General features: G+C 42.7%; 2 protein-coding genes across 5 annotated transcripts in view; one reads left to right on the top strand and one right to left on the bottom strand.

Annotated features, from left to right (window-relative positions):
* The window catches only part of VEZT (vezatin, adherens junctions transmembrane protein), a 67363-nt gene extending 55692 nt beyond the window's left edge, over positions 1-11671 (bottom strand). For all 3 annotated transcript variants that reach the window (XM_055118189.1, XM_055118190.1, XM_055118191.1), the window contains exon 1: positions 11531-11671. In XM_055118189.1, the coding sequence (XP_054974164.1) occupies positions 11531-11566 (36 nt within the window). In that variant the 5' untranslated portion in view covers positions 11567-11671. The remainder of the gene's footprint in view (positions 1-11530) is intronic.
* A 254-nt stretch (positions 11672-11925) lies between these two features.
* The window catches only part of FGD6 (FYVE, RhoGEF and PH domain containing 6), a 147527-nt gene continuing 136470 nt past the window's right edge, over positions 11926-22982 (top strand). Inside the window, exons 1-3 of one of the 2 annotated variants that reach the window (XM_055118393.1) lie at positions 11926-12245; positions 18541-18815; positions 19113-20941. In XM_055118393.1, coding sequence (XP_054974368.1) covers positions 12230-12245; positions 18541-18815; positions 19113-20941 — 2120 coding nt within the window. In that variant the 5' untranslated portion in view covers positions 11926-12229. Of the gene's footprint in view, positions 12246-18540; positions 20942-22982 lie in introns of both variants that reach the window. The other variant, XM_004602748.2, reaches the window with a different exon arrangement.

Genomic DNA, 22982 nt, shown 5'->3' with positions numbered 1-22982 from the left:
CTGTTCCTTTTGTTGTGGGGCTGCATGCGTGCTTTCCTGAAGTCACACATCTAAGTTCTGGTGCTTACCACAAGGGGCTGTGGGGCAGCCAGAAGCTGTCTGCAGCAGTGTTGGAGACTGCAGACAGAATGGTGGCGAGGCTCAGACAGCAGAGCTGCCAAGATTGTGCGCAGTGCATGTGGAATACAAGGATCTGAACTTGTGACCATATGCTTGCCTGGCTGGCATTTTTAAGCCCCCGTGCTATTCCTCTGTGCCAAATCTACAACAACAATAAAGCTTGTAATGTAACTGATGTAACTACTGAAAATTATATGAGAGACATTCAACCTTTTTGAATGGTTTTCTAAAAACAAATAAACGAAAAACACAAAGGGCCAGAGAGAGACAGTACAGGGTAAGGCATTTGCCTTGCCATAGCTGCTTTGACTCCTGGCTCTGCAATGATCCCCTGAACACCCCCAAAGCATCATTACGTAGGGCCCAAACTCTTACTCCTGAAAAAACAACAAGGAAAATACTGAGGATGAAGAGCACTTTACTTGCAGGAGCCTGGCTTGTTTGCTCACTACAGACAGGTCCCCAAGTACCACTGACACCACGCTGGAAATAATGGCCAAGCAGCGAGCTAGGTGAGTCCCAACCCAATAAAAGGGCAAAATCAGTGTTGGAGCCCTAAGGATATGGGAAGACAAAATGGAAGAAACATGACCCATGCTTGCGGCAGACCCTGGTCCCACATGGTCCCCTCAGCAAGCCAGAAACAAGTGGGTCCCTTGCGGCAGACCCTGGTCGATCCCTGGCACCACATGGTCCCCTCAGCAGGCCAGAAACAATCGCCGAACACAAAGCTAGGAGTAGCCTATGTGCACATCCGGGTGTGGCCCCAAGCCCTCAGCCTCAGCAACAAAAACTAAAAGATTAAACTGAACAAGGACTTGTTACTCCCCCCAAATAATTTTTATTACTCAGATTAAGTAAATGTATACTTAAATATCTGGTAATAAACTAGTGCTGGTTCAAATTAGTTTATCTTTTATATCAATAGGGAATGATTGAATTATCTCTGCTAGTAAATATTCCATTACTGGTGTTAACAAAGTATGAATTTTGCTATGGTTCTAATGTCATCTACTATTAAGAAGTAGATCATTATATATGATTTTTCCAGAAAACAAGCCTTAGTATTAAAATAGCAAGTACTCAGTTCAGGGAATGGCTCAAGGCACTAGAGCCTGCTTCTACATGCACAAGTTCAGAATTAGTCCCTGGCATGATGTGGGCCCTGGGCACCACCAGGACCTACTCCATACACTGGACTAGGAGTAGCCCCTGAGCACCTCTGAGCGTGGCCCTGAACAAATAAACTGAATCAAATAGCAATTACGGTCATGTACACATTCAGAATTTCTATCCATTACTTGAATCAAAAACACAAATCACAAAGAATCTACAAATTCTCTATATACTCTTTGGAAATATGTAGCAATCTCAAAATATATTGAAGAACTTCTCTCAAGCCAGATTTTAAAAACATCTTTTAAAACATTCTTATAATATACAAGACCTATGTGAGAATCAACTGCTTTTATTGGACTAAGTGCAGACAGCAGAAAGCTTAGTCTGAGCACAGTGCCAATAAGGTATCACATTTAATAATTCACTAAGGCAGACAACGTACAGCAGGTAGGATGCTTACCTTCCACAGCCAATCCCAGTTCCATCCCTGGTACCTCAGAGCATCCCAGATGGTCCCCCGAAGCTGCCAGGAGTAACACCCAAGCCCAAGCCCAGAGTCAGGAGTGTACCCAAGCCTAAGCCCTTGAGCACCACTGGGTATGGCCCCCAAACCAAACCCAGAACAATAAACAACACACACACACACACACACACACACATACACACACACACACACACTCAGAGACCCAAGCAATAATTTGCTAAAAAGCATGAAAGATGAATAAAAATCAAAGCGGGGCAAAAATTTGCTTTCTAAGTCATGAGCAAAGGAAAAATTATTAATCTGAACAAACATCAAAAGAATTCAACTATAAAAAATAAAGTAACCTTAGATGAACTCCACAAGAAGAAAACTGCCAACCCGATCAAAAAATGGGGTGATGAAATGAACAGAAACTTTCCCAAAGAAGAAATCCGAATGGCTGAGAGGCACATGAGAAAATGTTCAACATTACTAATCATCAGGGAGATGCAGATCAAAACAACAATGAGATACCACCTCACACCACAGAGACTGGCCCATATCCCAAAAAACAAAAGCAACCGGTGTTGGCATGGATGTGGGGAGAAAGGGACTCTCTTTCATTGCTGGTGGGAATGCCAACTGGTCCAGCCCTTTTGGAAAACAATATGGACAATTCTCAAAAAATTAGAAATTGAGCTTCCATTTGACCCAGCAATACCACTCCTGGGAATATATCCCGGAGAGGCAAAAAGGTATAGTAGCAATGACATCTGCATTTCTATGTTCATTGCAGCACTGTTTACAATAGCCACAATCTGGAAAAAACCAAAGTGCCCAAAAACAGATGACTGGTTAAAGAAACTCTGGTACATCTACACAATGGAATACTATGTAGCTGTCAGAAAACATGAAGTCATGAAATTTGCATATAAGTGGATCAACATGGAAAGTATCATGCTGAGTAAAATGAGTCAGAAAGAAAGAGACAGACATAGAAAGACTGCACTCATATGTGGAATATAAAGTAGCTGAGAGGTACAATGATGCAATTTCTGGCAGATATTTCTCTGGACTTAGTTACTTAAATACTAAAATACAGAAATCCAAAACTGTGCGGCTGCTAGTGCTACCACTCAATCTCATATCTCTTCATGCTCAGCAATGGAAAACAAATTATCAAAATGCTTCCTTTTCAGCAGGTTTGACTTTAGAGGGGAGAAACTCCAAACAATAATAGTGAGTTTTTTGTTGAAATATTGAATGTAATCAAAGTAAAGTGAAAGTAAAGTGAAATTTATCAGTTACACAGGCGGGGTGGGGGCTGGGGGGTGGGGGAGAGGGGGAGGTATACATGATTCTTGGTGGTGGAATATGTGCACTGGTGAAGTGATGGGTGTTCGAGCATTGTATGACTGAGACTTAAAACTGAAAGCTTTGTAACTTTCCACATGGTGATTCAATAAAAGAATAAATTAATTAAAAAATAAATAAAGTAACCTTAGGTTTGCAAAATAAAGTAACTAAGATGAGATTTGAGCCTTGACATTCACCATCTAAATGACCGTATCAAAGCCCCAAATCCAAACATTAATTTAATTGTTCCACAATATCAGCAAGTCTAATCTTAGCACTCAAAAACATTAAGTAAACTAAAAGTGTCCCTTGAGGATAAGTTGCCACTATAAAAAGGAAGTTACAAAGAAATGAATTAGATATACTACAAATAATGGCATGAAGTAGCAATGTTAGTCAGTCCGGGTAGGGGGGTGGGGGGTGGGGGGAAGTCTTACTTTCTGTTTTTTTTTTTCTTTTTGGATCACACCTGACGATGCTCAGGAGTTATTCCTGGCTCATGCACTCAGAAATTACTCCTGGCAGTGCTCGGAGGACCATATGGGATGCTGGGAATCGAACCCAGGTTGGTCATGTGCAAGACAAACGCCTTACCTGCTGTGCTATTGCTCCAGACTCAAAGTCTTACTTTCTGATACTCTTCCTTTTTTGCAGTAGTAGCATTTGAGATAGGATGAATATCTGTTGCTCATTATAGCTCCCCTCCCCACCAAAAACTCCATTTTATAAATTAGAAAAAAGTAACATCAGAATAACACCTATTTAAGATGCCTAGAAAATTCTTATTCTCAGAATTTCTCAGAGTCATCAGAGAGATAGCTCAGTGGAATGAATGTGTGTGGGAGCCCCAGGTTCCATCTCTGGCACTGCATTTCCCCCCAACACCAGTATTGCTGAGTGTGGCCCCCAGAACAAAACAAAACCCAAAATGAATGTAGGAGATTACAACAGCAATATGTTTATTCTGTTTAATACCTATATTACATATAGTAACCACTGTTTTAAAAAAGCCTGAGGTTACTTTGTCCTTCTCACTTCAACTTCTTGGGATTTTTCAGCCTGCAAAATAATGAAATTTATTTAAAAAGCTATCTAGGGAATTTAGCCCTGATGAAAATGAAGGGCAATGACTGGGAATTAGGTTGGGAACCTCAGGCTTCCTTCCCTCCCGTAATTCTTCTACTACATCGTGTTTCAGAGCACACCTAATGCTTGAACTGAGAGCCCCTCGGAGGATAATGCAGGAGACCAAAATTAAAGAAAAGGCAGTAAAAGGTACTCATAATTCAGGACATTGTTCTTAAAATAAGAGGCCTGGAAAGAATTTTAAATAGGGAAGGAATGTGAATAGTTTACCAAATGTTGCTTAAACATTTAACTCTTAATGCAGCATGATTCTTAGTCTTAATAGATTGAGTCAATTCTTAGTAGATTAAGAGTCAATTATAGGGGCCGGAGTTACATACAGTGGGTAGGGCATTTGCCTTGTACATGCTGACCCAGGTTCAATTACTGGCACTCCCTATCTTCCCCTGAGCATCTCTGAGCACAGGGCCAGGAGTAAGCCCTGAACACAGCCAGGTGTGACCTCCAAACAAAAACAGTCAATCTTTGACTCAGAATATCATTAAAAATAACAGTATTACATCAAATATACCAGAATCTTTTTAGTGTGTGTGAGGTAGAGGGGCTCACTCATGCTCAAGGCTTATTCCTGGCTCTGTGCTCAGGTATCACTCCTGGAGGTGCTTGGGGAACTGTAAGTGGAGCAGTGATTGAATTGGGTCAGCTGTATGCAAGGCAAGCGTCTTAACCCCTATATTGAGCAGTTCCCAACTAATTTCTTAGAGGGAATGAGGTTAGGTCCTGTGGTAGACATCTAGAGCACCTTTTCTATTACAGAGCTGGGGAAGTGTGACAATTCCTAAATTACTTTGCAGCTTGGATCCGGGAGATAAATTAATTAGGGGTCTCCTAATTAGATACATCTGTGATAGACGTGAAAAGGAAGCAGAGGACTGTAACTTAGGTTCTTATTTTGTTTTATTTTTATTTGTTTTTGCTATTAATCAAAGCTGTGGAGGCAAAAATGTTCCTAAACCAACATTTTGGTTTAGACCAGAGTTTCTTAAACTTTTTCTACTTGTGCCATTTTTTGCCTAAGAAATTTTATGCGACTGCAGGTGTATATGAAATAGAAATAAAATGTTTGAGGGTGTGAAGAAACAGTACATTGGATAGTATATTCCAAAGAGAGTACATTTGCACGAAACCCATGTGTATCCCGAGCATACCACATGGTTCCCAAAGGAATGCCAGGAGAAATTCCTGAGTGCAGAGCCAGGAGTAATGGTGAGCATTGGCCCCAAAACAAAATAACAAACCTTTGTGTGTGTGTCTGTGTGTGTGTGTATATATATACATATATTTATATATGTATATATATACACACATATGTATATATGCATACATACATATATTTATATATGTGTACATTATATATAAGTATGCATAAACCAAATGTTTGAGGGCCAGAGAGATAGGACAGCAAATAAGCACTTGGCTTGCAGGAGGCTGACCTGGGTTTGATACTCTGCATCCACATACGGTCCTCCAAGCTCTGCCAGGAGTGACCCTGATCATAAGATCCAGGGAGTGTGGCCCAAGACAAAACAAATTCAAATCAAATGTTTGAGAATAAAATCATAAATTTATTTTAGAATAATCCTATTTTCAGTTTTACAACTCTTCATGGAGTTGGAAAGTATAGTTTAAGATACTGGGCTCCAGTGGTTTTAAACCTTAGGATTTTTGTTTGTTTGTTTGTTTAGTGGAAGAGGGAGGTTTGAGGTTACACTTGATGGTGTTCTTTTTGTTTAACTTTTGGGTTACACCCAGCAATGCTCAGGGATTACTCCTTGCTCTGTGCTCTGGAATCACTCCTGGTGGGGCTTGGAAGACCATCTGGGATGCTGGGAATCAAACCCAGCTTGGCCACAGTCGACCACATGCAAGACAAACACCCTATCTATCGTACTATCTGCTCCGGTCCCTACACTTGATGGTGCTTGAAGAGCTACTTTGTCCTCTGTGCTAGGGTGTCACTCCAGGCAATGATCAGAGGACCATGTGGTGCTGGTGATCACAACTGGCCTCCTGCATGCAAAGCATGTGCTCAGTTCTTTGAGGGATTTCTCCACTCTAGTTTTCAACCTTTTAATACCTGTGGTTCAAACCATTGGTCTAGAACAGTGGTCTTCAACTGTTGTTCCCCAGAGACCAGCACTTGTCTGCATACTGGTCCAAGATCTGCTGTTACAACCAATGCAGGAGACCACTGGTTTTCGACCTTTCTGCAACTTTGGACTGGCACCTGTCCACTGTTCTAGACCTTCTAACAAAACCTGAGTCACTAACTCTGCATATCACATCTCAGTTAGAGTAGAAATAGGGGTTTCTGTTTTCTGTCCAAGGATCTATGACTGGTAAATAACTTGATATCATGAAGGAGGATAACAGAGCCTGAAATGTTGACTGACAGTAGTAGTGAGCAGTGAATGACAAGGAAACACTGTAGAATGAAAAGCTAGTGAGCTACCATAGCCAAATGAGAAAAGATTTGATGAAATTTTTTACCAATGTATTGTAACATCTCAGAAGACAGAACATGTGTTCAACAGGTTTTCAGATCTGAAAGAAGGCTCTCTCCATCTGTGGCAGGGGATTCTGGCTGACAGAACAAAGTAATGAGGACTTGGGTGAAGGCACGGTCACTTGCTGTTGGAAATGTAAAAAGGTAGGAAAATGAGATGGTGGTCAAAGGCCTTTCTCAAAAAACATTCCAAAATACCAGCTACTAAAATCTAATAACAGTGTGACTTCTCCATCATAAGCTTCTGTCTGCAGGTAACCAGGATTGTTGAGAGGTAAGACCCAAAAGAGGGGTGAGGTGTTGGGGTGGGAGAGGCCGAGTGAAAAAGGTGGAGCCAAGAGAATTTAGCATTAGGCCTCGACAGCGACAATAACTCAGATCCCAGCACTACTACATATGGTCATTGTTTCCTCTTAGTAATTTTTTTTTTTTTGGAAGTAAAACAGATTTTATTTGGAGGTTTTTAGGAATGGGAAGGAGGGAGAAAAAGTGAGAGAGAATAACATGTTCAAGAGAGAATGTGAGATTCTCCAAAGGTAGAGAGAGCCCCTACATACACCCCAGCATTAGATTTGAGAGCACGAAAATACACATCTTGAGAGGGAAGATGTGGGTGCCACATGTGTTTGGTCGCCACATGTGCTCAGCCACATGGGCACAAGCAGCACATGGGCTCGAACAACAAATATGCCTCCTCTTAGCAATTTTCTATCCATTCATCTTCACCCAATTTCTAACTCCTTGCATTTGCAGCATTTGGAAGTGAGTTTGGTTCCACAGTGAGGTCTCTTACCCTCACTGCAGCAGTCTTGACTAAAATGCTTTTACTGCATTAATCACTACCTAGTTCTGGTTATTCTTTATTTAAAAATTATTATTCAACAATTTTAAATTTTTTCTGTTTACTTTTTAATTGAATTACAGTGACATACACATTTACAAAGTTGTTCACTACTGGATTTCAGTTTATATAATGTTCCAACACCTGTCCCTTCACCATTCTTTTCCCACCACCAATGGTCCCAGTTTCCTTCCCCCTCCCCCCCAGGTATATCTCTTTACCTATGCCCCTCCCCCCCACATACACACTCTTGTGGCAAGCTTCCAACCATTGATCTGACCTCCTGGCCTCTATCTACATTCACTTTGGATATTAGTCTCATGTATATTTATATCTCACAAATGGGAGTCATTCTATACCTGTCCCTCTCCTGACTCACTTCACTCAACATGATTCTCTCCATATCAATCCATTTATAAGCAAATTTCATGACTTCATTCTAACAGCTGCATAGTATTCCTGGTTATTTTGTAATAGTAACCTCCATGTACACTGAAACATATTAATAGCTTTCTATTTTTTCTCCCCTAAATTCCTACTGGAAAAAAAAAATCAGGCAACAGTACAGAAAGAAATGTGAAGCAGCTTTACTGGAAAGCAAAGAATAAAAATGTTGATGGAATGAAAAATTGAAAAATTGAATAGTATAAAGATGTGAGGTAAGGGCTGGAGAGAGTGTACAGGATGTAAGGCACTTGCTTTGCATGCAGCCGACCCAGGTTTAATCCCTGGCACCTCATATGGTCTCCTGAACACCACGAGAAGTGATCCATGAGCACTGAGCCAGGAGTAAGCCCTGAGAAGTCTGGGTGAGGCACCTCCCCAAAAGACAAAAGTATGTCTAAGTAACTATGAAAAAAAATACAAAACACAGTTTTCATAAAGTTAGCATCTATTAGGAAGGGCAAGCAGTATTATAATAAATGCCCAAGGGCTGGGGAAGTAACTCAGTTGTAGATCATTTTCACTGTGCCTGTGAGGTCCTGGGTTTGATCCCCAGCACCATAATAAAGTAAGTTCCTAATCAAAGAAAAAAATATCTCCAACAAATGTATAAATGTAAATCAAACCAAATAACGGTAACAATGATTAAAGAAAGTTTCTGGGGATCAAACCTAGGGCCTCACACAAATGAGGCACATGTTCTATCATTGAGCCACATTCCAGACCCCAAACAAATAGTCTTATTCCTATTAAATAATAAAAACTTGAAGAGCTGAATTGATTTTAAAGTTCCAACTGGCTTTATTAAATGATTCCTGAACTGGTGATATCCCCTCAAGCATGGAGAGGTATTGAATAGAATAGTACAAAATGGAAGGTTTTAAGCAGAAGCAGGGAAAAAAGGGAGTAGTTCAGGGAAAGGCACCTTCCTTTAGGTAAGTCGGTAACCTACATAGATTACCTCCACCTCCAAGAGCCAAGAAATTTCATCAAATATTCCATTTGGGGGTCCAGATGTACAGTGTATACAGTGCTTACCTTGCATGTGGCTGACCTGGGTTCAATTCCCGGCACCCCATATGGTCCCTGAAGCCTACTGGGAGTAATCCCTGAATGCAGAGCCAGGAATAAGCCCTGAGCACCAGCAGGTATAGTCCCCAAACAAACAACAAGAACCAAAATCCATCTTGGGGGAAAGATAGAAACTGCAAAAACTACAATTAGATTAGGAACTAAATGTTCCCAGGACTTGGCATTTTGGTCCCTTTAAAAAAGCATGTCTGCAGATATCTTTTGTAGCATGGCTTTTTTTTTAATTAATTAATTTGTGTGCCTCCCTATATTCCAAGAGCCTGACACTTGGCCTGGCTCAGTGAGTGGCAATTCTGTGCGGCATGGGCTGTCAAAGCTGGCGACCCATGGGTCACCATTGTGGTACTCATCATGGAATTCAGGGTTTCCACATGGAAGAAGACTCCAGTCCTCTGAACTGTACCAGCTTTAGTCTTAAATACTCATATCCCGTGACCTACTAGACCTTCTAGAAATTATTCTAAAGAAAAAAAAAATCAAAGTTGTAGTTAAAAATAGGTTTGTGTAGTGTTCATTACAATAAGTACTTTGAAATTACCCAATGATGGGAAATGTTATATTTTCATACATATGTAGAATGTGATAGTGTGTGAATAATTTCAGAGAGCAATGAATAAGAAAAGACAAATTTGGGGTCTGAGTGACAGTACAGCAGATAGGGCACTTGCATTGCTGATGGTCAATATAGGTTTGATACCAGGCATCCCATATGGTCCCCAGAACCCCCCAGAAATGACCAGTACAGTCAGGAGTAAGACCCGAGTATCGCTCAGTGTGACCCAAAAACATTAACAACAACAACAAAAGACACAAATTTAAGTGAAAATGCACAAGCATTTTATTAGGCATGTCTGTCTTGTATTTAAAAACATCACACATAAACATACAAGCGCACAGGCAAAGTCTAAGAAAACATACTATGATGTTAATAGCAGCCATCTTTGGGTGCTAGGATAATGGATGATTTTAATCTTCTGGCTAATTTTCCTGCCATGGTATGTTCTTAGAACATATTACTGTATTGCTATTTACAAATCTAACTAAAGAAACCCCACTGAGCTTCCTTTGCTCTAGAAATCGAAGTAATCCTGATTTTTACACCTTCTTCAGCTCCCACAATCAGTATTTCCTTGATTTTTACCCATCCAAGACATCACTGCATTATTTCTTCTCTCGTTTCCAAAATGCAGGCACTTGTCTTCCCTAGTGAGGTCCTCAATTGCTGCGTTTGGCTGACATGTCCCTGTCTTACAGGACTCCTACATTCGAGCCACAGGGAAGCACCTTTACAAGGCCACCTTCTACCCTTAAGTCCCTGAAAAATCTACTGCAGGTGGATCAAGCCTGGCATACTCTGCTCTCAAACCCTGAGATGCATTTGCTCCTTTCGGGTCTTCCTAATCCCCCCCCCCCCCAGGTCATTTATTTACTAGATGCTGCTTCTCAGAGGCTGGGGTGGGGGGTGGGGATGGGGGTGCTGGAGGACGTTTCCAAGTTAGCCTCTAGCGCCAGCGTAGGGTACGGTTGGCAACGTTTCCCCAACATTTATCCATCTGCACGGTTCGTGCTCCGCGCTCTCATTGTATGCGCCGCGCGGCTTCCTTCGCTCGCTTTGAAAGATTTCGGAAATCTAGCTGGACGCGGGCACATGAAGCCTATGCCACGCAGACCCACAGGGCTGAGAGTGCTCATGTCTCTCTTGGAGATAAACGGCAACGAAACCACTAGCCTAATTTTTTTTTTTCCTCCCCCTTTCCAAGATGGCAGAGAACGTCTTAAAATAGTCCCTGACAAAAGCCCCGCACACCCCCCTCCCCCGCCCCCCAGACTCGAATCTTTAGGGCCGGCTACAGTCGCTTAATAGCCAAGGACAAAAGATTGCACCTAGGTGCAGGATGCCCGTCCTTACATCCGACCGCGTCAGGGGAGGGGGAAAAAAAAAGGCACCTGCTGGGTTCACGGCCCCGGCCACGCCTCGGCCATCAACGACCTCTGGGCACTTCAGGAGACAGACTCCAAACTCCAGCACGGGGGGAAAAGGTGGGGGGAGGGGAGGGGGTGGCGAAGTTCTATTAGCGCGTCTCGGATCCGGCGCGAGAGGGCCCCGCCCCGGGCAGACGCGGCTCCCCCACTCCCCGCAACCCCGCCCCGGCGGCGCGTGCATCCCCGGGGAAGGAGCTCGCGTGCCCCCCTCAGCCGGGCCGCGTCCCAGGCTGCAAATCCTGGGCGGGCCCCGAAGGAGAGGCGGGTGACCCGCTAGGGAGCACCGGGCTACACCTGTCAGGCTGCGGCCACCCACCAGGCCCCAGAAACCACGGGCCGAGGACAGGGGCCGGGGCGTCACCCGAGCCCTCGCTCCGGGCTCCGCAGCTCTCCTTGCCCTTCGTGCTGCTCCCACAAAGCCAATGCACACCCCCCCACCGCCATTTTTTCCTCCCCTTACCTCAAACACCACCTCTTCGTCAAACTCGGGTGTCATCCTTCTCCGCCATGCCACCAGCGCCTCGGCACGATGGGAAATGAGGGCGGGAGAGAGCCAGCAGCAGCCACCCCGGCGTCTCGGCCTCGGCTTCGGCCCCCCTCGGGGGTCAGACAACTACAATTCCCGGCATGCCTTGCAGCTCACGCCCGCCCACCCCCTGTCTTTCGACACACTCATTGGCGCTGAGGAGGCGCGTGGCCGCGGGAGGGGCGGGAACGGGCGGAATTTGGAGACGTCTGATTGGAGGAGGTGGGAGCTTTTGTCCGCCTTCTTTTTTATGGCGACCACTAGACAGGGGGCGCCCGCAGCACTGATTTTTCTGCTCGGGCGGGGAGAGCGGGAGGGCACGCGCCTGCGGAGCGCGCCGGTGAGCGAACGCCGCGCGTGCCCGCGCCTGGCCGTCAGCCTCCGGGAGCTCGGCAGGGCGGCGCTCGAGTCCCGCTGCCTGCGGCTCGCGCCCGGGAGCGCCGCCGGCTGCCCGGGAGCCCGCCGCATCCTTTGTGCGGCGCTCAGGCTGCGCCCGCGGGTGCTGCTTGCGGGGCGGAATGTGGGAGCTGCGGGGGCTCTTCTCTCCAGTCTGCGGACCCATGGACCCGACGTGGGGCACGGACTGAGCTGGGGAGGGCGAGCGGGAAAGCCGAGCTGCCCGGGGGGAACATCATGACTTCGGCGGCGGGTAAGTGACGGGCGCTCCGGCTGCGGCTGCAAAGTTGGGGAGCGAGCGCAGCGGCGGCGAAAGCGGGAGCTTCCAGCAACTTTCTCCTCCGGGCTCGGGGGTGCCCACCCCTGCCGACACCCAAGTGGCCAAGCGCCGAGCCCACGGCGTCGGTGTCCGGCTCTGCCCGCCGACTGCGGCTCTCTGGCAATGTGCAAGCGCCTGGGACCTCCTCCCTTTGGGAGATCGGGGTCCCGGGGCGTGGGGGGGCGCCCAGGTGGACAGGAGAGACGGGCGTTTGCTCTTCTCTCCTGCAACTCGGGCGACTTTGACTTTGCGGGAGAAGGTAGCCGAAACCATTAAAAAAAAATCAATTATTCTAGGAAAGGGCAGTGGCCGCGCGGTGTTGAACTCTGGGACTTGGCTGATCACTGGGACCCCTGGTTCTTATTCTCAGAGATTTTGATCCTTATTCCCACCCTGGAGGTGTTCGTCCCCCCCCTACCCCCCACCCTTTTACCTGCGAAGCCTTGCTTTTTTTTTTTTTTTCAATGGGGGTGGTGGGGGAGCGCTCAAGTTCACCCATTTTTTTAAACGGATTTTTTCCCCCTTCCATTTCTACCTGGCTAATATAAACAAAGCCTTGTCTGCCCCCCCCCCCCCCAGTTTTTGGCTGCCTCCCATAATATTGTCCCTTCCAGTAAATAACAAAGCCTGTATTTACCTTTGTGTGGATTTTAATCAGTTCTGAATATTGTATTTCTACACATTTCTAAAGTCCAGTTATTTTATTTTCCTGGATAAATTAGTAAAGTGGGGTTGAATCGACTTGATACAGTGTAGGCTAATTTTTAAACCAGAACTTTAATGTAGTAAATATTAACCCTTTTTTTTAAAAAAAAAAACCTTTTTTGTCCACAAGGAGTTGAGAAATAACAAATTCCACTAGCAAATTTGTATTAAAATAGGGTAGAGCTTTCTCTTAAAGTTACTTCTACAAGGAGCACTTAAGTGTCTGATTAAAGTTTCTTTGCTTTCCTTGGCATTTGTTGTAAATTCCTGCAACTTGAAACTGTCAAATAGCACTCAAAATGTTCTGATTTGTATTTTTTCTAAAGCGTGGATATATTGGAGTGTTAGTTGCTAGGTTTAATTAGATTACAAGTCAAGTAGTTAGCCTATAGGAAATAAGAAAGTAAGAAGGGAAATATTTCCATAGTGGTATATTTGAGGAGGATCTTGTGGATCTATCCTTTTTGATGTAATATATGCATATAGGAAATATATTATTGTACACGGTGGAAATAGTGTTATTCTAAACCAGTTTTTTTTCCTCCAGCGGGAGACTTCTTACTTTCGATGAATCATTTTCATGTTCAGTTTCTGTGCCTTTATGCAGGTTTACTTTACTAATGAAGCAAGCTAATTAAAGTGGTTGGCAGTGTTAAAATCCTAGCTTCTTTTAGTTCTGCCCTCTTTCGGAATACCAACTGTATTTAAAATATTTATACTTTATATGTATCAGTTTTTATTTCCATCCCTGACAATTTAGAATGAACATGTACAGAAGCATTTAGTATTATATTTAAATATTTGAACCTGGACTAGGGCTTAGTCTGGCAGTATATGATTTTTTTCATGAGTTACCCTAGAGTAATGCAAGCTATTTTTATATTTTATCAACTTAACAATTAAAGAAATCCACAGACATTTTTGTGGTGTTTAAAAAGAGGGACACTTCCTGTGTTTAGCTGAGTTAGTTGGTTTTTAGCATGGTTTGCTGAGACGCATTAACTTCTTTTTTGTTCATCCATCTATTAAGATTTATTATAATGCCTACTCATGTCTAAATAGACACATGGCCGAGAACTAAGGTTTTCTTTTCATCCCATTCTTGTAAAAGTATGCATTCATCATTCTGACAAGCATTTTAGGATGCTTGTTGGAAGAGTACTCAAATTCATTAAAACTTTGGGGAAATTGTTTGCTCCGGGGAGGGTGGAGGGGATGTTTGTTTATAGTGAAAGAAAGCAAGCCTGCATGAACCACAGCCTGTTGTATGTAATAGATGATGAGCATGTTTGTAATAGTAAAAATGGTCCTGGCACTTTACTTTCTTACCTTATTTTTCCCTGGAGCCAAACAGCTGTGTCAATAAAAGATTTGCTACTTTGCCCTAAAAAGCAATGGGTCTCACTGTTGATATAGTATTAAAATCCAAAGGTGCTGGATTCATTTTCAACATCATGCTCTTAATTAAAAAAATTTGACATTAGAGCAGACCATAATATAATGTCTTATTATTTTTGAGTTTTGTGTTTCTTTCAAAATGGGGGGGGGAGGGAGGGAGGGAAGGAGAGATAAGAGATGAGAAAAATGAGAAAAGAAAAGATTTCAGATATTATTATTCCAGTGACCAGGAACACTTGTTTCTAATAATGATTAAGGCTTTATGAGGATAGCACAAAGATTAAGGCACTTGCCTACATGAAACTGCCACTGAAACATTGGCACTGGGTATGGCCAGCGCCCCCAAAATTGCCTTGTTTAACTCCTGAGCGAGATGTGCCCCCCCGAAGAAAATGGATTATTCAATAATGTTATTATAGTTGATTCCTACTAACATTCCAAAATATTACTCTACTTTAACTCTTGATTGAGGACCAGAGAGAAAGGGTGTAAGGTGCTTGCTGTGAATCCTCGGACCAACTTGGTTCCAATCCTTGGCACCACATCCAGTTCCCCGATCACCACCAGGGGTCAGTCCTGAGCATTGAGCACCGCTGGGTGTGGCCCCCCCAACGAAAATGAATAAATAATGAATAAATATTGAGGTCTGGGTGTGTTTGGCACTAGAGCTTTTGTCTTACCTTTGTAAGGCCCTGGGTTTGATCCCTGGCAAGGAGAGATGAGTGAGATTGATGCTAAGGCCTGTTATATTTATTTTTCCATGGTAGACTGTATGCCTTGCCTGTGGGCTCGGGGTTCAAACCCCAGCACCAAATAGAAAAAAAGAAGAAAAAGGAAAGATATTACTGTCTTTGCGCTCCTGCACTATTGAGCTACATCATGGACCTGGATCTTGATTTCTTTTTTAAATTAAATTTCCTGTTCTGAGACATAAATAGGTGTAAGTTTATGGCAGCTTTACTTCTAGGACCAGTTTTCAGCACCAGGGATACAGAATGAGACAAAAACTTTTCCTCTGCTAGTGAAGCCAAAGATGCACTGAAGAAAAATATCACAGGGCTAAGAGGCTGGAGCCCCTGTGGGGTCTCCTGAAGCAAGTGTCTTAGAAGTTGGATCTCAGAATCATAGAGATTTTAGTCATCTCTTCACCCCTCTCACTGACAAGGAAGGAAATTGAGGCAGTCTCTCCACACAGAGTCTCACAGGTAAACCAGCTGTTCAAGTTAATTATTTTCTTCCTCCAGTTCACAGTTGGCTAACAGTGGTAAGCCTATGGTCAAGATTATTGACTCCAATTGGTACCTACTGAACTTAATTTTGAGGATATTAGAGAGAGAATAGGGATTTATCTTTCTTGGAAGCAGACACTTGTACAGAACATTTAATGAGTACAATGAGTACCAGAGCTTAAAAAGCAATTTAACTGGAAAGCAAAAATTAATTGGTTAAATGACCCTAAAGCTCTAGAAAGTATATAAATTTCAGAAAGTAAAAAGTTAATTTGATAGATTTTTTTTTAAAAAAAGTGGTAAAATATACCATCTTTATCATTTTTAAGTGTATAATTTAGTTGTGTATTAACTGACTCCCAGAATTCTTTCATCTAATAAAACTGTCTTACTCCTTGAAAAAGTCCCAGAGGTGTAGGCTGTTTAGAAATGGCTCTGCAAATGGAATCAGCATGACAAGCTGTCAGTTTTCATTATCTTGAGTAAGATAGGTAGTCGGAAAGGTGCCCAGGGCATTCATGCTTTCTCATCAGACATGATTTAATCATTCAGGAGTTTAATTTCATAGCATTATACCAAGCTTTAACGTTAGGTTTTGAAGGGTTTTACCTTACAAGTAAAACTAAAAACATGTTTACTCAATAGCTAACTGAAATTGTATATCTTTAGGAATTTTATGGTTATTTTGAAAACATATTACCTTAATCATAGTGAGTGAAAAGGCAGCTGACCAGATGAGCTTGGTTGGATATAGAGAATATAGGAATTGTGAGATCCTTAATTAGTAAAAGAGAGTAACACATCCTGCTCGACACTTTAAAAAAAATACTCAATTCCTTTTATCTTCCCAAGTGTTCTGACTAATTTCCACGTTGAAAAGAAAATCACCAGGCAAAGCATGAAAGCCTCTTTCTATTCAAGCACTTAAACAATGTCAGAACACATTTTGAAAGGAATGTGTATATATATATATATATATTTATTTATTTAAAATTATATATATATTTAAAATTAAAAAATTACATTTTTTAAACATTAGATTTATATTGGAGTAAATAAAAGTATAACATAAACTTTTTTTCATTTTACCTCCTTGGGGAAATTTTCCGGAGTGATAAGTGATAGGAGAAAAAACTTACAACAGCTTTAAAAAAAATGTGTGTGTTCAGACCTAGGTATGTTTTCCTTTTGTGGTTCTTTTGTGTGAAGCTTCCACTAGGTTCTGATGGGGCAGGCTGTACAAACTGAGAACAGTATAATAGGTATTTTAATACAGTGCCTAGGAGGAATTGCTAATACTAGAAATTGTGGTCTTTTAATTGTATAGGGAGTGTGCTTATTTATTTATTTTGCTTTTTGGGTCATGCCTGGTGATGCATAGGGGCTACTCCTGCCTTTGCACTCAGGAATTACCCCTGGCTGTGCTCAGGGGACCATGTAGGATGCTGGGAATCGAACTGGGTCGGCTGCATGCAAGGCAAGCGCCCTACCCACTGTGCTATTGCTCCAGCCCCGGGAGTGTGCTTATTAATGAAAGACATGCAGTGTGATTATCTGTAGAACTGAGAAGAAATACAGATGTCCGGGATTTATCCCCAGATGCTATGATTGATAAGATCTGGGGTAGGACCTAGTTATTTAATTTTGGGCGGGACTGGGAAAAGAGAGAGAAGTGCTCCCACACAGTGCACTGGAGACCAAGGACCCCTTCCAGGCCGCTAGGCCATCAGGCCAGCATTATTCCATGCAAGGGCCTGAGGATGCGGTGCCTCAGTTGCCCTGTGGGTTGTACCAGACAGTGCTGGGGGCCTTCAGGTCTGCACACAATGATGCTCAGGCGACAGGTGGTACTAGATAAAAATAAAGCTACATAAAGCATTATAAGAATCATTCCCCAATCTCTGAACCCAGGCAGAGAAATGCCAAGTTTCTAATGATCCCCCAAAAATACAGAATTACTTTTAAGTATTTAAGTGTAGAAACGTTCTGACTTTTGTATTCCTTTAAAATAAATAAAAAAATAAAATTTGTTCTGTGGTTCTAACAAAAAAAAATTGTTTTTGAGGTAAATAAATCATGAATTAAAGGCATTCATTCAACTCTACTACCTATTCTTCACATAGAAGGTTACTGATCACACAGAAGCTTTAAAATTTGCTTTTAATGTAAGCAAATTCAACTTAGCGTTCAACAAGTGAACTGAGGTAGTTTCTCCTACTTTTCAAGAGCCAAAAATAAGTTTTCAGTTTTATTTCGTGCTGACTGAGGATACGGTAACTTGTTCCAGTATTAGAGGCGATTGTACAGTAGGGCTGGGCATTGACTCAGCGCCACAGCACATCCCGGCATGCATGAGACCTGCTTTGACCACTGCACCACAAAGAAAGGAAAAACATTTATAATATACCCAAAGCTACGTAAATTGGTACTAAAGGGCAATTTAAGGAATTTCTGGGGACTGGAGTGATAGCACAGCCTGTTAGGGCATTTGCCTTGCACGCGGCAGGCCCAGGTTCGATTCCCAGCATCCCATAGGGTCCTCTGAGCATGGCCAGGAGTTAATTCCTGAGTGCATGAGCCAGGAGTAACCCCTGTGCATCACCAGGTATGACCCAAAAAGCCAAAAAAAGAAAAAAAGGAATTTCTGAGGGTGGTATTGTCTATATATTGTAGCATAAATAAACTAGTAAAATGCAAGTTGTTGCCATATTGTCAGGTTATACTTACAGGAGTGGGCAAGACTGTGGTCCTCTGAGCATCACCAGGAGTGACTCCTCAGGACCACTGGGGTTGGTCCAGCCTCCTAAATAAGAATGGTACTAAATCTAATCATTAATCATTTGTCTTCTTGCTTGTTATTTTTTTGTCATCAAATTATTGTTATTTTTCTTTCCTAGAGATTAAGAAGCCACCGGTGGCCCCCAAGCCAAAGTTTGTGGTGGTAAACAATAAACCAACACCGCCTCCCATCGCTCCTAAACCTGATGTTGTGGTTTCTAGTGTTCCACAGTCAACAAAGAAAACCAAACCTGCAATAGCTCCGAAACCAAAAGTTTTGAAAAGCTCACCTGCTCGAGACATCAGGCAGTCTCCAACAAGGAAAACCACTGTGAACCTGGAAGAGCAGAAACAGGAATTACCTGAAAGCACCGACAAGGCCAATTGCAAAAATGTAGGTCATCAGAGCAATGATTATATTTCATCCATGTGTTCCTGCAGTTCTGAGTGTATCCATAAACTTGAAAACAGAGAGCATTTGAATGTAAAGCAGCTAGTCCTAGAGCCACTGGAAATGCATGACCATTTAGAAAACAGTAAAACTGATGAGCCCTCTTTAGCAATAAAAACTACGAGTAAATGTGACTCTAGTGGTCAGAAGGTCAAGAGTCAGAGTGGAGTAATTTTAAAGGTAGAAGAGAAGCTGAAAGATGTATTAACCCAACCATCATCACCTTTGATTTCTCCACAGAAGCACAGATCCACAGGCAAACCTGAAATGAATGATGGCTGTCATTCCGACAAACAACTGAGAGTTGAATTTGTGGATTTGTCACCATCCCCGTCTTGCCTTGAAAAAGTTCCGGATTATCAGCTTTGCCACCTACAAGTTCCTCATGATGAATTTCAAAACTTGGAAACATGTCACAAGGGCAGTGAAAAAAGCAATACTTGTATTCACCCATCTGAAGAAGAGGTTCTGGAAAACGGCAAGAGGAGCACTTTTTCATCATCAGATGGAGTTAGTAAGAAATCTGAAGTCAAAGACCTTGGTCCCTTAGAACTGCACTTAGTACCTTGTACCCCTAGATTTCCAACTCCCAAGCCTAGAAAGACTCGAGCTGCTCGTCTGGTACGCCAGAAGTATGTGGATTCTCAAAGTGAAAGTCTGGAAGAAGCAGAACATTTAGATAATAGCCCTGCTAGTCCTCCTGAAGAAAGTCTGAAAAACCACAAAATCAGTTTTCTTCATCAGAATGTGTTATGTAACCAGGAACAGGTGGACAAAGTGAAACCAGGAAGTAAAAGTGAACTAAATTTGGACTCCACCTGTGCCCAACAAAATGTAGTCCATTTACAGAAAGCCCCGGATCATGAAACATCTTCCCTGGAGAAAAGGGTATCTCCCCTAAATACAGACTCTCATTTGAATTCTGACAGCAAGGTGGGAGATAGTTCTAATACGTCACTTGAGGTGGATGAAGGGATCAGTTTTAAACGGTGCAGTATTTTATCTATGAGCCTTCCCAAGCAGCTTAAATTAAGTTGCAATGAACGTTTACCTACTGCCTGTAACCCAGGATTGTCTAGTCCTCAACTACAAAAGGAATCTAAAATAAAAGATGAAGCTTCCTCAAAAATTGTCCCCAAAAAACCTCAAAGACACAGTTTGCCTTCTGCAGGGGTGCTTAAAAAGGCTGCTTCAGAGGAGCTTGTGGAGAAAAGTTCTTACCCCTCAAATGAAGAAAAAACATCAGGGAAGATTTTAGAAAGAAATCACCTTCGGCATTTGTGTGCCCAGAACCATGGTATGTCGTCTTCCTTTGACATGCCGAAACGGACTTCAGAAAAGCCAGTGTGGAAATTACCTCATCCTATTTTACCCTTTTTAGGGAACCCAGAATCCTTAAAGTCTGTAGCTGTCTCCTCAGATGGTGGACCTGCAGCAACCTTGACCAAGCCTCGAGCAAAGTCATTATCTGCTGTGGATGTAGAAAGGTGTACCAAACCAATCAAAGACTCTCCAAAGAAAAACTCTTTTAAGAAGTTGCTCAATATGAAATTGTCCATCTGTTTCATGAAGAGCGACTTCCAGAAATTTTGGTCCAGGGGCAGCCAACTTGGGGATACGACCGCAGGCAGCTTTTCAGGTGCAGAGAGAAAAGGGATGGAGAGTGATTGGCATAACCTGCTAGTAGGAGTGGAGAAGAGAAGCAAACCCACCAAGGCGTATTCTGCAGATAATTACAGCATGGAATCCCAAAAGAAGAGGAAAAAGTGTCGGGTCCAGACCAGTGCAACTCATGAACCGAGAGCAGAGTCTTTAGATGACCAAGTGCTTTCCAGGGACTCTTCATCTCAGGGGTCTTGCACACCTGTTATAAGCAGCTCTGCCCCTGAGTATGAAAATATACGTCACTATGAGGAAATACCAGAGTATGAAAACTTGCCCTTTATTAAAACTCTGGAGTTCGAATGGCAGAATTCCAGTAGCGTGGAGGATGCTGATGCAAATGTGTACGAGATAGAAGAGCCCTATGAAGCTCCAGTTGGCCTTGGACCCAGACATCCACATTCCAGGTAACACTTAGGTGCCAGACAGGCATGGCACACTTTGGGTCTTACCATTGAAATGAACTTTCAGCAACTCCATGAGATTTACATATGGAGATTTACATACTATGAGAACGGGTGACTTCTTTTTTTTTTTTTTTTTTGCTTTTTGGGTCACACCCAGCGATGCTCAGGGGTTACTCCTGGCTTTGCACTCAGGAATTACTCCTGGCAGTGCTTGGGGGACCATATGGGATGCCGGGGATCGAACCCGGGTCGGCCGTGTGCAAGGCAAACGCCCTACCCGCTGTGCTATCGCGGGTGACTTCTTTGACAAGTTGATTCCTCGTTGGAATTTGAACCTCGTTGTAGTTACAATTAGAATCTAGGATTAATAGTTGCTGGTACTGCATGTACCTGATGGGATGGAAAAGAGGTTTCAAGTATCCAGTCAGAGGTCAAAGAATCTAGGGAAGGAAGTTGCCCAATCATAAAGGTCTTTTTGCTCAGTGAAAGAAATCTGAAGTTCTTTCTTCCTTGTATTGACCTGTGGTGTCCTTGTCAAGTGAAAACTCTAAAGTTGCAAAGGTTACTCAATTTTTTGGTATTCTTTTAATTGTTGAAGGCTAATTTGTGACTTTAGACAGGGATAAGGGGAACTGCAGGAAATACTAACTGTTCTCCCTGCTTTTGTACCTCTTCTTTCTGCTCACGGTTATCCTCTCCATCTGTATGTAAGGACACAGGTATATTCATGGTGTACCTGTATCATCCTTGATGGTCCAGCTCATCAGTCATGGATTTTATAAAGCTTCTGTGGTTGTGGGAAGTCTGAGCATCTTGTTTGACTCCTCAGTTATGCTGTGGTTTTCTTAACCCCTTTATCTCAATGCATTTTATGCTGTGATTATATAGAGAGATATTTGGTGTTCTTTATTTGATGTTGAGCTCTTATATTTGACAAAAATTTCCAGGTGTGTTTTTTTTTCCCTCCTTGAGGCCATGAAAAGGACTTGGTTGGTCAAGTTTAGATGTTTTTGAGAAACTGAAAAAGAGGCGAGGTAAACATCCACGGTAGTGTTTTTTCTTCTTTTTTTTTGTATTTGACGCAAAGCACAGGCCTTTTTTGTAATCATCTTAGGCCTCAAAGTCTTTAGTACTCAGGTCTTAAAGTAGGACTTTTGCAGAAACATTCACCTATATGAGTATTTTACTTTTCCAATACTTTGCTAATATTTTTTGATTAATCTATTCCTCCTTTTAAGGCAGTTCTGCTGGGTGTGGCCCCCAAAGAAAACGAAACTGATAAAAGGCCCTGAATTTTAGTACCTGGGCAAAAACCTCTACTTGATGAATATTTTGACCAAGAACCAGAATTTTCCAAATTAACCATTTTTAAGAAAATTGTCTATTTTTATTCCTGTTCTACTCCTTTGGATAATTTTGTGGATGCTGCCTTTACCGTGTGTGTGGGGGCAGGGGGGAAGTTGGGAGGGGGGTGTGAGTTTAGCTTTCTTGTGATGTGCTACTCTCCTTAATGAAGGTGAAATTTTTTTCTTGATATTGGAGATTATGCTTCTTGCTCTGCCAGAGCATCACAGCTGCAGTGGGGGAGGCCTCACTGGAAAGGGTTAATATAAACAGGCCGTGTAGCTGGCCGGCATTCACCCTGAGGGTCTGTCTCAACCCTGAGGCCAGGGTAGTTTTGAACTGACTGCTGGATGTCAGGTACAGCAACCTGGAGAAGACGGAGGGAGCTCTGCTTCTGAACTGAGCTCTTTCCGTGGAGATTTTTGTTTCTGGTGTGGTTGAATGAAGAGCCTTCAGTCACAGGGTCAGACACGTGGGACTGTCTGGGACGTTACATTTCCTGTAAAAAGAGCATTGAATGGATGGAGAAAACTAACTGCAAGCTTTCATGCACAAGATACCGGGACACAGGAAAACCAGGTAAATGATAAACAGGGTATACGTGTTTTGTGGACCGAGAAGGAGCATGTGGAAATCGTTGGTAGATTGGTTATTGAAAACTTAGCCTAGTGCCTTAGAACAATGAAGTGAAAATATA

The sequence above is a fragment of the Sorex araneus genome, chromosome 10 (genome assembly GCF_027595985.1).
Source record: "Sorex araneus isolate mSorAra2 chromosome 10, mSorAra2.pri, whole genome shotgun sequence".
NCBI classification, from domain to species: Eukaryota; Metazoa; Chordata; class Mammalia; order Eulipotyphla; family Soricidae; genus Sorex; species Sorex araneus.
This window is presented reverse-complemented; position numbering and strand designations above follow the sequence as displayed.